This window comes from Columba livia, chromosome 1, assembly GCF_036013475.1.
Source record: "Columba livia isolate bColLiv1 breed racing homer chromosome 1, bColLiv1.pat.W.v2, whole genome shotgun sequence".
NCBI classification, from domain to species: Eukaryota; Metazoa; Chordata; class Aves; order Columbiformes; family Columbidae; genus Columba; species Columba livia.
Window position 1 is genome coordinate 156,394,366 of NC_088602.1, and position 17,022 is coordinate 156,411,387.

Here is a 17,022-nt window from a genome sequence, read left to right on the forward strand (position 1 = left end):
CCTCCTGACACTCACCCTTTATATATCTGTAAACATTAATGAGGTCACCCCTCAGTCTCCTCCAAGCTAAAGAGCCCCAGCTCCCTCAGCCTTTCCTCATAAGGGAGATGCTCCACTCCATCAAATTTGTGGCTCTGTGCTGGACTCTCTCCAGCAGTTCCCTGTACTTCTTGCACTGAGGAGCCCAGAAATGGACACAATATTTTTTTCTATTTAAGTAATAAATCGCCATTTTCTCCTCTTTCCCGGCGCCCCGTGACGAAGCACGGCCGCCACCGCCCTCGGGCGCCCCCGCGCGGCGTGGGCGGCGCTCCCCGCCTGGCCCCGCCTCCGGCGCCAGAGCCCCGCCCCCCAGCTGGGCCCGGCCGTTCCGCGCGGCGCCGTCGCGCCTTTCCCTGGCCCGCGCGGCGGGGGCGTCTCTGCCCGAGTGCGCTTGCGCCGCCCACGCTGTCGCGGAGGGGCTGACGGGGGTTGTTGTGGGGCGGCGGGGGAAGCACGTGAAGAGCGCAACGTCATCATAAACACTCGTAGGCAACATGGCGGCGCCTCCGAGCGGCAAGGTAACGGGGGCGGGCTGGGCCCGGGTCCTGCGCGGGCGGCGGTGGCTGCCGGCCTCTCCCCTCGGGGGCCCCGATGTGTCCGGCGCTGGGGTCGGTGGGAGCCGCGGGAAGAGGCCGGCGGGCCCTTGCGTGGCCGTGCGGGGACTTTTTCTCCCTGCGGTGTGCGGGTGTGGGGGTCTCCTCATAGGCCCGCGGGACCTGGGCCCACCTCTCCGGGCAGGGGCCGCGCTGTCCTCGGGCGGGCCTGGCGCTGGCAGGAGGCCGCGGGCCCTCTGCGCCGCCGTGCGCGGGAGGGGGTCGCGGCCGGCAGCTGGAACGCGGGCCCTGCCCGGGGTGGGTGCGGCGGCCACAAGCGCAGCGCCTCCCGCCCGGCCCGGCCGCCTCCCGCGCCGCCCCTGTTCGCCTCCGGGCTGCGCGGAAAGCCGGCCGTGGTGTACGAGGAGGCCGCTCTTTGCCGGAGGCAGACAGCCCCGGGCCCGGGGGTTGGTATCCGCAGAGCAGGTTCGGAGGCTGAGCTGAAGGAACGAGACTTGTCCCGTCTACGTGGCCGCGTGTCCCTGAGGTGCCCGGAGACGTCAGTGGGATTTCTCCCGGCCTGGGTGCTGGTAGCGTGCAACTACCTGCCCTGGGGTGGGTATAAAGCCCTGTCAGTTGGATAATTTGGTAATGTAAAGATTTTTATATGCCACCTATCCTTGCCGAGTGTAATTGAATGAAATAGAAGAGCTCTATGAGAATTCAAATGTCCTGGTTTGAGGTCACAGAAGAGAAGTCTCTGCCTCTCTCTACCCCCACCAACAGATCTGAATTGTGTCTATATGATTTTACTGTAGAAACATTCCTATTCTGTCACTCTGTCCTCTAAAAGTGTTACTTTGCTATGCTGAGCTCCCGAGCACACATGGATCCTTTAGAATTTAACATCTCAGTGCTTGACTGTATGTGGCCAGGTTTAGAGTGTGGTAGTCTTTGATATAACTTTTCCAGCATATGGCAGCAGATGATTATTTCAACTCATGCTGATTTATGCGTAAGCAAACATGTGCAATTAGCCATGTCTGTGCTTCTTAGAGGGTGCCGAGGAGTGTATTTAGCTGGCAGGAAAATTCAGTAGAGATCTTGCTTGTGTCAGTTTACTATATCCATTTCAACCAGAACTGGTGGAGCAGGCAGTTTGTTCAGCTGGAGTTGTTACAACTTAAAACTGAAGTTCTTTGTTGTTGTTAGGTGCTGTAAATGTGAAGATAAGCATGCCGCCCTCCCAGCTGTTTCTAGCTATGTACGTCCAGTTTTTATGTATACAGAGAGAAGTTATTCTTCTCGTTTTGTCCATCTTAAGCTCAGCATAGCACTTCATTGGATGATGGTAAATATTTTCATTTTGCAGCTTTTTTTTTCACACAGGTTTTTATCAGGATCTTCTTTGGGAAGTTTTTCCTGAGAGCAGCTGTATTATCAAAGTTTATATGAGACGTTAAAGCTGTTGTGGATTTCTTGTTTGTAAATTTGCTATGTATTTGTTTTTCCTTTAAAAAGAAGCCTGTTTGCCTGACACTAGATCTTTAAGACATTGCAAAACTCAGTTATTCCACGTCCGCAGTTCTGATGCAACTTGTTAATACAGCTTCTAATTCAGTAACATTCTTTGCTGTGCCTCTTTTGATACAGAGAAGAAGTGACAGTTGTGTTTTCTCAGACTTCATGAAGTGGCTGGGCTGTTTTGAAGTTTCACTGCTCTGGGTAGGAGCAGTTCCATCCCATCCTGCTCTAGATCTCCCCACCTGTGTGTTGCACTTCTGCTTGCTTGGAAACTGTACTCATATGATCTCTCAGTGATTTGATTTAGCAAGCTGAGGTAATACATAAACCTGTGTGTGCTTATTTTTGGCTGAGTTGGTTTTCTGTTGGTCCAGAGAGCACACTGGATCACAAATTGTTCCTTTGAGTGGCAGCAAGATTTTAGACAGGCTCACAAGCTGCTGAAACTTCACTCCAGGTGGAATAAACACAGTGTAAGTTGGTACAGACCCAACATTCTCACTTAAAGCATTTTGCACTTTGCTGTGTTTCCAAGCTATGAGTGTCCTAAATTAATTATACTTTTCCTTCTGCCTGTGCAGTGTTGTAATGAAGTGTTTGAGTTGGTAGATTTCTGAAGGAGTAGTAGGCATTAGTTTGTAAAGTGCTTCAGGCTCATTTGGCAGATCTTATCACATAGAAGTAATGTATTTTAATGTGCATGTAGTTTTCTGCAAAATACTACACAAAATAATTCCCACGGAATGCACATAGCAATCTATTAAGCAGATGGGGTAGCCTGCATTATTTCAGCTTTCATTTAGTCTTGTTTCTGCAAACCATATAAGGTTGTGGTTTCTGTTATATTTTACCCGTTTGCCTTCCCCTTCTCTATCACACTTTTTAAATATTTCCCAGACATCATTAATATCAGTGGATTCACAACCCTGCTATTTCATATTGTCTTTGGTTTATGCCCAAGACATGAATAGGATATAAATTATGAATTTGGTTACCTCATGTAACTGTATGTACTACTTTACTTGTTTTTTTGTCCCATTTTTTTTTTTCTTCTTACTGTTTCATGTCTCGGAAGGTTTTTCTCAATGTTTTTCTCTATATGGTTAACTTAGTTGTGGAAAACTGAATGCTGTTGAGTTCTGGAGTCATGACTCATTCTTTATTAATGGCCATCTCTACTAGAACAGTGTGAGCCTCAGTTTTTTGCCCTTCCTCAGAATTGCCAGTTTTTTCCACGAGTAACGTGGCAGTAATGTCTCTTGTTTTCAGTGCGATTGACTTTGTGCGTGAAAGCAGGTATGTTTTCTCACTTTTTGTTGCTTGGCAAGTAGCACTTTGCTTTCCTTATTTTGGAGAACCACTTCTGGACTCACCCTTATAACAGAAAACTGTGTTAGAAAATGAAGTAAAAAGCTGTGTATGGGGAGAAGCACAACTTCAATTTTAGTTCGTTGTTGCATAGGTTATTATTGCAGCTTATCTAAAGACAGTAACAATTTTTGGTTTATGCTCTTGGAGTTCAGAATGTCTCCAGCACATGGGCTGTTAGAGCTTTCTCAAATTACCAATTGGCATATGCGCTGTCAGAGAAGTTATTTTTCACTTGCCTGTGCCCTTGCTCTTGAAGTTAAAGCTTCAGAGCTTTAGCTGTCCAAATGTCTGAGCTTCAGTTCTAAGCCCAGATATTTGGCCAGTTCAGCAACTAGAAGCATTTGAGTAGCACAATAGCTACTGCTAAACAATGTTGTAAGTGCTGTAGTGTTGTGGGGTGAGGTGTGTGTTTGCTGTTATTTAGTAGCCAGCAAGAGAAGAAATTTAAAACATGGTCTGTTAAAATTAGATTTGCATCCTTCAGGTAGTTTGTTGGCACAGATATAGAGGATTTTTTAGATGTGTATGTAGTCTGTGGTGCAGGCAGTTTCCTGCTGCACTTTCTACTAGTTAAATTAGGTGGGAACCGAGACTCCTATACTATGCATTGTTATGCCATTTTATTAAGCACTTGATTTAGAGTATTTATTATAACTTTTTCAGCCTTTATCGTTTACTATATACAGAATCATAATTTTTTGTGAACATATTGTACTTTATAGGTTTTCTTTGTGAACAGAAGCCTTTACCTACCTTTGCCTCTTTTGAACTTAGTTGAGGTTTCATTATGCTCGAATGTAAAGCAGTTCCCTGATAATTCTGAAATTTCTGTATATTTTTTCTGTTCTCTATACATTAAGGATTTCTCTTGCAGAGATGTTCACAGTAGAAACTGTATTACCACGTCAAGCTCTTACTCTCAGTACCGTGAATAGACCTGTATTTTCACTGATAACACACTGCTCTTGCGTAAGTAGCAGAAATACTTTGTGGTTCAAGAAATCTTCAGTAGACCTAAGGTAGAACTTGAAAACCTTACTGCTTTCAAGCAGGAAACATTTCTTATGATATGTGGTTTTTGATGTTGCAAGCATTCTCATTCTTGTCACAACATGAACAATATTTATGGGATCTCCCCTGCTGGCATCCTGCTTTGAAACTTCATGTTTGTGAGACTTTTACTCTTTTAAGACTAGCAGCGCATGAAATTGCACTGTTTTAAGAAAAAGGTTGAGCCATAGGTTCAGCAAATAATACTTATATAAGGGTATGCCTTTATATTTTTACTAAAATTCAAATGCCATGAGTTGTAGGATATTGTCTGTGGAGCAGAAGATCACATTAGTCAAGTCGTTTTAGCTTGATGCTTTGCAGAGCACTCAGATATGGTGGTACCTGGTCATTGAACACAGACTACTGATGTAGCATGTATTTTGATGTGCCCAGTGACAGTTTAGCAGTGGATGTGTGAATAAGCTCTGGAGAAACCTCAGCTATTCAAAAGAGTAAGGCAGAAATTAAAGCAGCATCATGCAGATTTTTTAAATTGAGTTATATTTCTTCTAATTTAAAGCACAGCTCTAAACTACGATACTTTCTGTTGAGCGTGTAAGGTCTCACAGAACAACCATTACCTAAATGGAATTTATTTTGTTGGTCTATAGTTGTTTCCTGACTGTTCTGCTTTTGTTCTGCTTACCTTCTGTGAGGATCTGAAAACAAGGTGCTGTACAGCTGCTCTACCTGTTGTTAGTGTTTACAGACAGACCCAGTTCTCCTTGATTTGTAATCTGTGGAGTATTCCAGCTTTCTTACTTGGTCCCTTTCTTTTGAGCATGCCTGCTTGGTTCTTCAACCGGTGAGGTCTTTTACCTGATTTTTCTAGTATGAGGCAAAAATTAAGTAACTGCTATTGAAAAGTTGTTAAAATCAGGCTTTGCACAGTGCCATAATTACTTAATGACCCCAGAGCAGTGGCTAATTCACTGTGTAAGTGCTGCGTCTCTCATGAGAAGCTGGATGGTATCTTGGCAGATGATGCTGGCTGCAAGCTGTGCTCTCTGGCAGGAGAGCGAGTTGGGTAAGAACACAGAGAGAGAGTATGAAGTGTCTAAAAGATGGGGCTAGCTAACTAGCTGAGAGAGTTGCCGTGCATCTCCATTCTCTTACATAGCCTGTGTTTGGCAGGTGGTTAGTGTGTGACAGCGATAAGAACAAGGGTATAAGGTATGAATGATCAGTGCATATGACATCAGCTGGTACTTAATTGCCCAGCACAGGAGGGGTGGAAAATATGTGGGCGAGGAGTGCAGGCCCACCTCATTCCGCGATAGTGCCGGATCCTAGCTGACCGTTTTGTTGCCTGTTCCTCATTGTCTTTGGGTGCAGTGTTGTCATCTTTCACGAGCTGGTAGCACAGGACAATAAATTGTGATTGTTGATGTGGTATGCTGACGGCCTTCTACTCGTGTATGTCCTTGGCAATAAAAATGTACAAATATTACCTGTCAACTGCTCATTATAAGCAGGATAATAAACTGGAGATATGAGTTGTCCATACTGTGTCCTTATAGTATTAAGAGTGATACCGTTTATTTATCAGAAAATGTTAGTGGGACAACAGTGGGACTTCAGAACATTATTTTCTGTGGAACATGGAATATAAATACTTGAACAATTTTCCAGAATCCTAAGCAAAATATGCCATGACATGTAACTGGAGCCTACATCCTGCTCTGTTTTTTTTTTTTTTTTTTTTTTTTTTTTTAAATAGTGGTTCCCTGTTTTTACAGACCCTCTCTGAGTATATGAGATGGAATAGCTGCGGTCTCTGTGCAGCACGGTGTTTCTAATGACTGATGAGAATGAATTGTGAGTTTGCCTTTGACTTCTGTACTGCCTATGGAAAAACAACCCCAACAGGTCAAGGTGGCTTAGCAGCATTTGGAAACTTTTGCATCAATTTTTAGCTTTTGGCAGGATTCTGAATCAACTAGGCGACAGATCTAGTTTTCATTCTATACAACTGGAAAAAGAAATGTGGTGTAAGTCATGCTTGCAGACTACAAGCATGGACTTGCTTGACAAGCAGGAAAGACCTATGAGCGTAAGCCTCTCAGGTACATGTTATTTCAAACTTGAAATTTCGAGATGACTAAACATTAATACTTAAATCATACAAACTGATTTTTTTCCCCTACTTTCTCCATAATTTTTTTATAGAAAAGAAATTGTCAACTGAGTGCTTTTACAGTGATAAGTTTCCTTAGGTAGTCATGCTTGTGATTTGAAGCATTTGAGAAACTTAAGGATACTGTAGATGGATAAATCTGGAAACTGATTTGCATAGAACTAGCTTTAAGCTAGTAAGTAATCTGAAAACCTTTGAGTAATTCTCATATATGTACAGCTACAAGGCAGAATGAAAATTTGTTTGAAATTAAGTAATTTTCAAAGTTGTTTACCTCCTGTCACATTACGTCTTCATTTGCTTTGGTTATGTTGGTGTGTGTGCCTTTGACACACTTTTCTATTCTTTTTTTCCTTTGTGTTTTTGTTATGGGACCATCAGGGTCTGATTTTCATGTGCATAATAATGTTTAAACCTGAACATGTGCCTCAGTGGAGAGTTCAGCAGATATAGGTATAAAAGAAAATAGAACTACCATTATATAAAACTGTAGTTAGGCCTTTCATGGCTGGACAACTTTTTTGGCCTCAAGCATCTAAGCAACATATGCTGCTTTTCTTCCTTGGAGTTCTGTTTCCATGACCAGTCAGTTGACTGTGCAGAGCTACTCTCCAGACTTCTGAGCATTTTCTTGCTTGTTGAAGGATGGGGCAGGGAGCTGGAAGTTATGAAGAACAGGGCAGAATTTTTCAATTGCATGACAGCTGTGGCAGTGTGTACAAGCCTCTCTCATCGGACTGTCACATACTCTGCCTCTGAAGTGGAACTTTTGCCATTAACCCTGAGTGTAGGTTTGGACCATTATTTAATCTAAGGCTGCAATTTTTTTTTTTTTTTCTGTGAAGTTCATATTTTGTATACTAGACTGTCCATTTGTAACATAAATTAAGGTTATAATTTCAACGTGCTTAAATGGTAAGTGGGAGGGAAAGGCAGACTGTGTAATAAAGACTTTTAATATCTTAAAAGCTGTGTAGTATTTCCATATGAACCCCTGCTGCTGATTTAAAAATACTAGGTATTGAATGCATTTTTAGTTATTTACTTGCAAAGGAATAATAGTTGCAGTATTGCTTAGAGTAAATTTAAGAAGTTTAATTTTCTATTGTTTCACCCCTAAGAAGGTAGAAGTGTTCACTTCAGCTTATATAGATGAGTCAAAATGATAATGAGTGCCACCAGCAAAGAGAAACAATTGTAAAATTGTGTTTATTTCATTACCTGCATTGTTATAGGTTATATACGAGCAAGAAGGAGTTTTTATTCATTCATCCTGTGGAAAAAATGATGACCAGGACAGCTTAATATCGGGAATACTACGTGTCATAGAAAAGGTACTTGCATAATGCAGTTATGGAAACTTTGGGTTTATTTTGGTGAAGTGTGTAATGTGTTTGGCTAATCTTATATGTCTTTAAGGATAAGATTTCATAAACGAACAAACATCACATAATGTTCGATATAGTCCGCATTATTTTTATTTTTATTTTTATTTTTATTTTTATTTTTATTTTTATTTTTATTTTTATTTTTATTTTTATTTTTATTTTTATTTTTATTTTTATTTTTATTTTTATGTAAGTTGTACCATAATTATACCATTATTAAATAGGAGTATGTACTTTGTTGTGTAGTACTGAATTTTGTTATGATTGTTTGTGTTGTAGGAAAATGAAGTAATAGTAGACTGGAGACCTCTGGATGATACTTTGGATACGTCTAATATCCTCTGTGCTGGAAAGGTATGTTAGTTATCAGTATTCTTCATGTTGTTTCTCCAGAGGTTTTATTTTTTAAGTTATGTGTAGATGATCTCATAACTGGAAGCAAAATCTATTTATGTGATTGTCATGGGTATTAATAGCTACATGTAGGAATCATATTTGTGGACTGCAGCCCAGTTCACATTATTGGGGTACATGTGTAGGTGTCTGTATTTAGTTTTTACTTAGTTCATATATAAAATAGAAGGGGACTATCTGTATGAACAGTGAAGACCAAATGAGTTTATCACAGTCGTTGGTCCCCTTGCATATACTATGTTGTAGTCTGGTGATTCAGTCTCTATAATTAGACTCAAAACAGAGAGGTACTGTTCTAATGCAAAATAAAAATAGAACTCTGTGGAGGTTCCAAGATCCAGTGATATATGGTATTTAAGTAGTATTAAGAGGATGTGACTAAAGAAGAAGGATTTCATTTTTACATTGAAATAAAAAGTTTATTATGTTGATAGAATCTGCAAAAGAGGCTAGGATCTTTTAGTACCGTGTTAAAGTTATTAAGTGAAACCTCTTTTCTTAGTCTCAGTCATAACTCCAAGTTGAACTGTACCATGGTTCTTAGGATTTTAATCCTACAGATTCTTTTGATCTGTGAAAATGAAGATACTTATTCTTCTTGTTGAATCTGAGATACTAGATCAATTTTCATGCCTTGTGGTTTTTTATAGTAACTTTTTTTTTTTTCCCCCGTCAGGATTCTAGTTCTGTTGTGGAGTGGACTCAAACCCCTAAAGAAAAATGTTCCCGAGGAGCAGACCGTCCAAGCAGTTATGAAGCAGAATGGGACATGGTCACCACAGTCTCTTTTAAAAAGAAACCTCATTCAAATGGAGGTACTTAAAAATAAGTGTGGTGGGTTTTTCTTGTTTTGTTTTTGTTATGGTAACTTGTAACTGAATAATTGCCTGTTATATACGGTGAAATCAAATATATTAGGAATTTAAAAGCTGGGAGTCGTTTGTGGTAAGAGGTGAATCGCTGTGGAAAAAAATTAACAATGGAGTAGCTCTCTGCCTCCAATCTGTTTTTCTTTAAATTGCTAGAGAATTGTATTGAAAATAAATGTTGTCTAACTCCTTGCTGTGATGATCATAGATGATGCAGCAGTTTAATCTGCATTGGGCTCTTGCATTCTTTCAAGCAAATGGAATTTGAACTAGATGTCATGTTAGAAAGAAAATGAAAAAATAAGTGGTTTACTACTGAAATGCCTTTCCGTACTGCAACAGCAGGGGGAGATGAAATGTACAGTTATGTGGAACATAGGTCTTTTTTCTATGGTCTGTTTTACTTTGGCAAAATACTTTTCTAGCTATGTCATTTTTGGTACAGTCTCTCAGTAGATATGTTGTTAAAAAAAAAAAAAAAAAAAGTGGGGGGAAAAAGGACAGTGATTCTCAAGTAATCTCTTTTCTCCAATTCTCCCATAGTATTTTTCTTTATAATGCTTGTTTTCTGTGTATTATTTCCCAGGCTGTAACTGAGGACCATTGTACTTGTTTCACCGAATCAGTCATGGTTTTAAATGTTATCTATATCGTGTATGAGTGCAGGGTTTGGACTTAAGGTTATGAATGTTTTTGGACAACGCACAGTCCCTGCTCCTAGAATACTGTGTTTGAGAGGAGATTTTAGTACTAGCACAATATAAAGCTAAAACCAGCATCTCTGGGAGGCACAGGATGGTTTATTACATTACTGGTTTGTATTAATTTTTCATCCAATCAATCCAAGTCAGCAGCGCTCACTGACACTCAGTGAGCAGTGAGTGCTGCTGACTTGGATTATGCTCTTTGCCACTTCTTGTGTATTTCCAGTTGCTGTAATTTGATGGGGGCAGGCCAGGGGATGTGCCAGATTCCCTCTGGCAATTTTGTGTCCTCTGGTAGGGTAAAATTTGAACGTATACAGTTTTGTGCAGAGTGTATACATACTTGCACGGTATGTGAGAGAGGCTGCATGGGGAGATTTCCGAATTCTTCTCCCTTTGGTAGCAGTCTTACAACATCTGGCTAATACCGTATGCAATATATAGCATATAGTATTGTAATGTATATCATGTTTAGTTTGAGTAAGTAGTAATACCTGATTTGAGATAGTTGTGGGATTAGTCTTGCTGCTGGAATTTGATACAGCAGTTGTACATTTAACTGCTGGATTACTTTTGTAAACTGTAGGCACAGCTTTAGGGGAGCAGTCTAATGGACTTTGTCATTATTTCAGAAGTCTGCAGAAGACAAGGAAACACAAAGAGAAATCCAGGAATAGCAATTACAGTAGTTGTGGTATGAATTTGATTATCAGAACCATTGCTGAGTTTCATGGTTTGGGTTTGTTTTTTAGGAATGGCGATAGATATGATGCGTTTGTAATTGCTAACAGTAGAAGTCAAACTAAAATAATGTGGTAATTTTGTTTTTAAGATGCTACAACTCATGCAAATGGAGAAAGCAAGTGGTCGTTCCTGTTCAGTTTGACAGATCTGAAATCAATCAAACAAAACAAAGAAGGCATGGGATGGTCATATTTGGTGTTCTGTCTGAAGGATGATGTGAAGCTTCCAGCTCTTCACTTTCATCATGGAGATAGCAAGCTATTGATTAAATGCCTTGAAAAGCATGTTGTGCTGAATGAGTAAGTATCAGACAACTCTTAATTCTGGTTTAAAATATGGATTATTGGTGTATGTTCTTAATTCTGTAATTAATTTCAAATTAGTGCTTCCTAATGTATTTTCTCTTCCCTTTTTTATTAGTAGAATCAATTTTCCAGGTGATTGGAACGGTAATTTCACATACACATTTGGAATGTGGGCTGAAATTTTAAAGTTTTTGGCTGAATTTATGAACTAGTTTAGAATCTGTTGAAGTGTTACTAGCTCCATAATACCACAGTAGCTCCCTCTAGTGAATACAGAAGCTTCTCGTGAACAGACAGTGTAAAGTTAAGTGCTTATTCATGAACCACTTCTGTTAAATAGGATGAGATCATCTATTTTGTGTGAAATATCTATGAATACTGACATCAGTGTGTAAGGTAACTTAGAGTACTTTCAACTAAATTAAATTGTATATAGGTGTTTTCCCCCAGAATTCTGTTCCCCTTTAATTTATTGCTATGAGGACTGATTCACACTTGATCCTTACTATTCAAATCAACTTTCTGAACGTAAGTGTAGTCCCTATCATGGTGTTAAATATTTGGCTTTTGTTGTGTATTTGTATTGTGTTACCTCCAAGTTTTTCACTTGGGTAAAAGGCTTTTTGAACAGCATAGCATAAATGCTCTCAGCAGGTAGACATGAATATAATTTAAGAAGACAACAGGGTAAATAAGAGTAGGCAGAGCATCAAGAAACAATGACGTATAACAGGTACACCTATAACAGGTGTAAGATCAGTGTAACAAGTATTCTGTTTTCGAAAGTGTTTTGTTAACATCACTTGCAACGTAATATTCCAGTGACAGATTTGAAGAAAAATAGTGAAGTGTCTGTGTGAATCCTTATAGGGGGCTCTTCTCACATCAGTAGCATCAGTGAGGTCAGAGTTGCCTTCAAAAAGTATGGGCAGGCTGTTGGTGAGTGATAATGTTAGGCTGGAGAGCAAGCCAGAGGACATGAGGGCTCTGTGTTCATTTAACTGATTTGTGGAAGGCTTTGACGGTGTCAAAGTGTGATGTTGGAGTTGAAGGTGTCAACTGCTTGGAGAAGGTAACATGGTCAGCATGAGTAGTTGGTGAGATAGTACTGGCTGTAGCATTGTATGTGAGATTTCAAAGGGAAAATTCAAAAAGACTGAAGAAGGAGCTATTAGAGGGATGAGATAAAGGTGTAAGTAAGACTGTTGTCTGTAGATTAGGAAATCCTGGATGACAACTTAATCCTAATTTTTTTTTCTCTACATTCCCTTTGAGTTCTTTCTCAAATCTCCTTTCATTTTGTTTACTAATTTCACAGCTTCTGTAGGTGCAGTCGAGTGGTGTTGCCTTGCCATCCCCCTGCCTCGCTCTCCTTCCCCCCAAGGAAACTGTTCCTTTTCGAGCGTAGTGTTAGTGTTCTGTGTTTACTTATTTGTGGATGTGTTCCGATTAGTTGCTGGGGTGCTAGGGCAGGTTTTTGAGGCAACCTGTGTAGCAAACAGTGGAAAAACACCTGTATGGCATCATGAGTTGCTGAAAGCTTTATACTCGATGTGATCTGTAGCCTGTGTACTGTGTACCCTGTTTCCCCGAAAATAAGCCCTAGTGTGATTTTTCAGGATTTTGAGGATGCTTGAAATATAAGCTTTACTGTAAAAGTAAGTGCTAGTTACAGTTTATAAAAATAATTTACATAGTGTCCAGGCAGCTATACATGTAAAAAAGGAAAATTAATTGACAATAGAATGCAGCAGGACAGATAGACCAGGTGATGCGGACATTCTTGATGAACAGGACCAAGTTTTAAGTAGGCCTAGTGAGTGCATTTGCCCATGTAGCAAACTGATTTGCATTGACTAAACTTGTTCTTCTGATTAACTGTCAACTAGAAACTCAAAATTTTAGATTATTTTCTCTTTTGCCTTCATTTCAGCTAACCCGTTTGAGGCTTTGAAAGAAGCTGCTTTTTAAAATTGCCACTATTTAAAGAGCTTATTATTTTGATATTTTTACATGTGTATATACACACACATATATATACATAAAAAACAATAGCAACAGAAAAGTTGCTCATTAAAATATGTAGTACTGCAACTACAGATCTGTAGTTATATTTGCCCTAATTTTGGCAGAGTTCCATGTAGTTAATGTGGAGACACCCGGACTAAGCTAATTTAATATTTTTTGCTCAAAGGCGTAAAATATTTACAACAAGCTACTGCTCTGCTATGTAACAAGTTACTTTGTCTTTTCATATTCAGGAAGTTTTTTGATGATTTAACTTTATGGTTGAAAGTTGTGTGTGTGTGTTTGTTTGTTTATTTGTTTTTAATAAAAATCAGGAATCTAAACTAGCATACCAGAATGCCTTAAACCATTTTATGATATCGAACACCTAAGCTCCCTTAAGTTGGACATCTAGGTTCTGTCCAGCACTTGGTTGTCAGTTTGTTGCCGCACATAATGTTAGGCATGTTGTGTTACTAACAGACATTATTTCCAGTTCTTTTGAGTCATAGGCTGCAAAAAAATTCAACTCCACATTTCTATGTAAAATTATTGCTTATTGGCGAGTCACTGAAATAAAACAAAACAGGTAGTGATTTTGGTTCCTGTTTCAAACACTCTCTTTTTCAGATAGCCTGTGGTGAGCGAAAAGGCTCTTACCATTCTTCCTTTATTTGACCCAGTGGATTCTTAGTTCTTGTCCTTTATAGCCTCTTGCCAGGTGATGCAGACATTCTTCTTGGGACAGTGGAAAGCAGTAGCTGTCAGGTGGAGAAGAAACTGTATGAAGAGAGGCAGTCATGTCCTCCTGTGTCTATTTTTAAAAGAAGGCAGTGGTGTAGGGTTTGCGCTGTCCGAACCAGCAGCTGTGCACTGTGGTGTCCAGGGTTGCTTACCCCATGGAGTTCCCTGCTGAAGGTAAGACAGAGAAACTTGGGGTGATGTTGAAGCATTCAGGATGTGCTGAGCTGCTTATAATTGCCACCTCGAACAGTTCTAAGCATTGATGAATGCAACAGTAGATACTTCAGGAACTCTAAAACATAAAAGCGGAGGCAGCTATAGAAATTAAATTTGAATGAAGTTAAAGCATTGAGCTGAGCAGGAACTTCCACGTAGAGTCCTCTCAGTTCTCCTTCTTGCACCAAATTATTTTCTGTGGTCTGGTCATGAATTATGATTTTTTTTTTTTAAGGAAAGAGAAAAGAACAAATATGCTACATAAGCTGTAGAAATAGCAGATTTCAGTCTCATAGTTTCTGTTGTTTCCTAATGGCTATTTATGCTTTAGTACATGGTGTGTCTAAGCTCACAACCTCTTTTAGGAAAAGATATTTTCTTAGCTTTCTGGATACCATAAGCGAATACTTGGCAGCATGACTACTTGTTATCCCATCCTCTAGTTTATAATATATGGGATATTGAGGCTAAGACAGAAAGTTTAGCATTTCTCTAAAATATCTGTCATAAATATTTTCTTGCTCTATTCCTATTATCTCAAAAGTTTTTGCCCTTCTCTACTGCCCCTCTTTATAAAATGTGACGTCATTGCTGAAATCAGTATGTGTGAAGTGACTAAACTCAAACGAAATATTTGTAGTTTGTTGCTTTAAACATGATGTGCTTCCTAGTTTGGTACCAGTCTAATATTGAGAAAAGACCACATGTACAGCTGACACTTTCTAACTTTCAGTATTATGAGTAAGTGTTTAATAAAGTGTCTAGGTCACAAATTTGTTTTGAACATTACTCAAGTAGCTGTTGATACCCAACTGACTGTCCAGAGAGAATGCTTAATTAAAATGGGGATATGGTACAAAGTTTGTGTTCTAGTTAAGGAAGACATAAAACATGACTCAGCCTTTGCCCCTGTGCTGCTTTTTTGCAAAAGCCAGTTGAGCTTCATTAACTGTTGGTACCTCAGAACTATGACGGTGGTGTCTGGCTGTCTCAAAATGAGATCTCTTGTTGCATTTCATATCCGTCCATGTTAACAGTGTCCTGTCCTGTTGGAATGGCAGAGAGATAAGGCTTATTAAAGTTCTTATCTTTGACTTTAATAACATGGTAGATGATGCAAGTACTAATAAAAATAAAAGTAATTTTTCTTTCGAAGACTAGAAATAGTGGATATAAACTTTAGGAGAGAGCAGTAAGAAGTATTTTATAAATTTAGATCTGTTTGGTCGGTTAGCCAGAAGGCAAAGTGCTTGGCTTTCCCCTGCCTGGCTACCAACTCTGAGGCTTAAATGTCTGCCTGGCTTCTGAGCTGTTCTCTCTTTTGTCATGTATTGAGCTGTAAACTGGTGATTCAGGAGCCAGTTAATGAATTGATGTGGTATATGTGCTGGAGGAGTGGAGAAGATGTGATATTTGGGATGGGGGTGAGAGTAAAAAAACAGATTGAATACGAAGAGCAGCACACTTCCACTGTCTTTGTTGTTATTGTTTTCATCTGCCTGTGCAGGCCTGCCAGAGAGGCAAATGTTAAATTGAGAACAAGAGTGTACAAATACAGTGAGTTAGGCCAGCTTGGGTTTGTGGTCATTTAGCTTTTGGAGTCTACACAGAAATACATTTGCAGGGCTGTACTGAGAGGGTTCTGTTTCACAGTACAATGGCTGTGCTGTTTACAAGCTCCTGTCAGTATGAATCTTTAGAATTCACCAACAGTGTTGGTTAGAAATTTGTTGATGTACTTTCATACATTGAAAAGCAGTTTGTATTCCTTTATGTAATGTTTTAAAGGGTGCCTTAATGTAAGATTTACTAGGTGGTAGAAAGAATTCCTTAACTGTATATGTTGACACAGGCGCTTTTCACTTCTTCTTTTATATAAAACTCTACCATGTATGTGTTGAAGCTGATCATGTCTCACTAAATTTTCTTTCTGTATCACATCCATTATAAAATATAGAAAACTATAGTTGAAGAAAACTTTGTTTACATGTGGGTGACAAATATTATCTTCCAGAGTAACATTCTCAAAAGCATCGTGATTTTTCAAAGGATGCAAGAGTACAATTCAGAATGAACATGATGATGACTAATCTTGTGAAAAAGGAAAGTCCTGTTTTGTAGTGTGTTAGCTTGTGAACTTGTGCCAAGACCTAAGAGTGATTTCCCATCAGACCTGCTTGCTTTCCACAAAGCCTGAAATGTGACTTCAAAAAGCAGTAAATGTTCTAAAAACATTTTCAGGAAGAACTAGTGGTACTTATAGAAACTGTTTTTTAATTTTATTGCAGATCTCCACAGGATAAGCGAATACTTCTTGTGAATTCTCAGAACAAGTCTCTGTCTCAGTCTTTTGAAAATCTCTTTGATGAACCATCATATGGCTTATTACAAGTATGTATTATCTTTGACTTTTTCATTCTGAAGACATTTATTAAAGACTCTACCCTACCATGTCACACAAATATTCCCTGAATCATTGCCATTGTAGGAACATTGATTGTATCCTAAACCAAATGTTTGCTTATAAGTTGTTTTCTATGTTACAATAATTTCTTAACTTCACTGTGGTACTATTTCAAACCTGTTCAAGTTAATATTGTCTGTGATTCTGTATATTTGGGTACAGATAGTTTTAGACAGGGAAAGAAGGAAAAACTTAGGAGTTACCAAAACATATTAATAGGAATTTTCTAAATGTTCCTTGACTAAATATTATTTTCCTTGATATTTTCTGACAGCTTTGAAGGGATGCTATCAATACAGCAGCAAAGAGCACAATATTGCCTTAAAGAGGTTTTTTTTTTTTGTGTTAGAGCTGCTTATCATTTGGTGGGGTTTGTGGACTCATGAAAGGCAGCAGCAAAATGTCCAGTGACTTGAATGAGGCCAGAGTTCTGACTTACTGATTTGTTTAATTAAAGAAAATTTTCATGAGTGTATTACATTAGTTTCTGGACTTAGCTGTCACATC

The 17,022-nt window shown here is 39.3% G+C and overlaps 1 protein-coding gene across 5 annotated transcripts in view; it reads left to right on the forward strand.

Moving 5' to 3' along the window:
* The first annotated feature begins 372 nt into the window (after nt 1-372).
* TBC1D15 (TBC1 domain family member 15) overlaps nt 373-17,022 on the forward strand; it is a 36,127-nt gene continuing 19,477 nt past the window's right edge. The window contains exons 1-7 of one of the 5 annotated variants that reach the window (XM_065040496.1): nt 415-560; nt 6,263-6,341; nt 7,896-7,994; nt 8,328-8,402; nt 9,139-9,277; nt 10,868-11,078; nt 16,340-16,442. In XM_065040496.1, coding sequence (XP_064896568.1) covers nt 9,232-9,277; nt 10,868-11,078; nt 16,340-16,442 — 360 coding nt within the window. In that variant the 5' untranslated portion in view covers nt 415-560; nt 6,263-6,341; nt 7,896-7,994; nt 8,328-8,402; nt 9,139-9,231. Of the gene's footprint in view, nt 561-1,945; nt 2,416-2,547; nt 4,440-6,262; nt 6,342-7,895; nt 7,995-8,327; nt 8,403-9,138; nt 9,278-10,867; nt 11,079-16,339; nt 16,443-17,022 lie in introns of those variants that run through there. The other 4 variants (XM_065040475.1, XM_065040493.1, XM_065040503.1 and 1 more) reach the window with 4 other exon arrangements.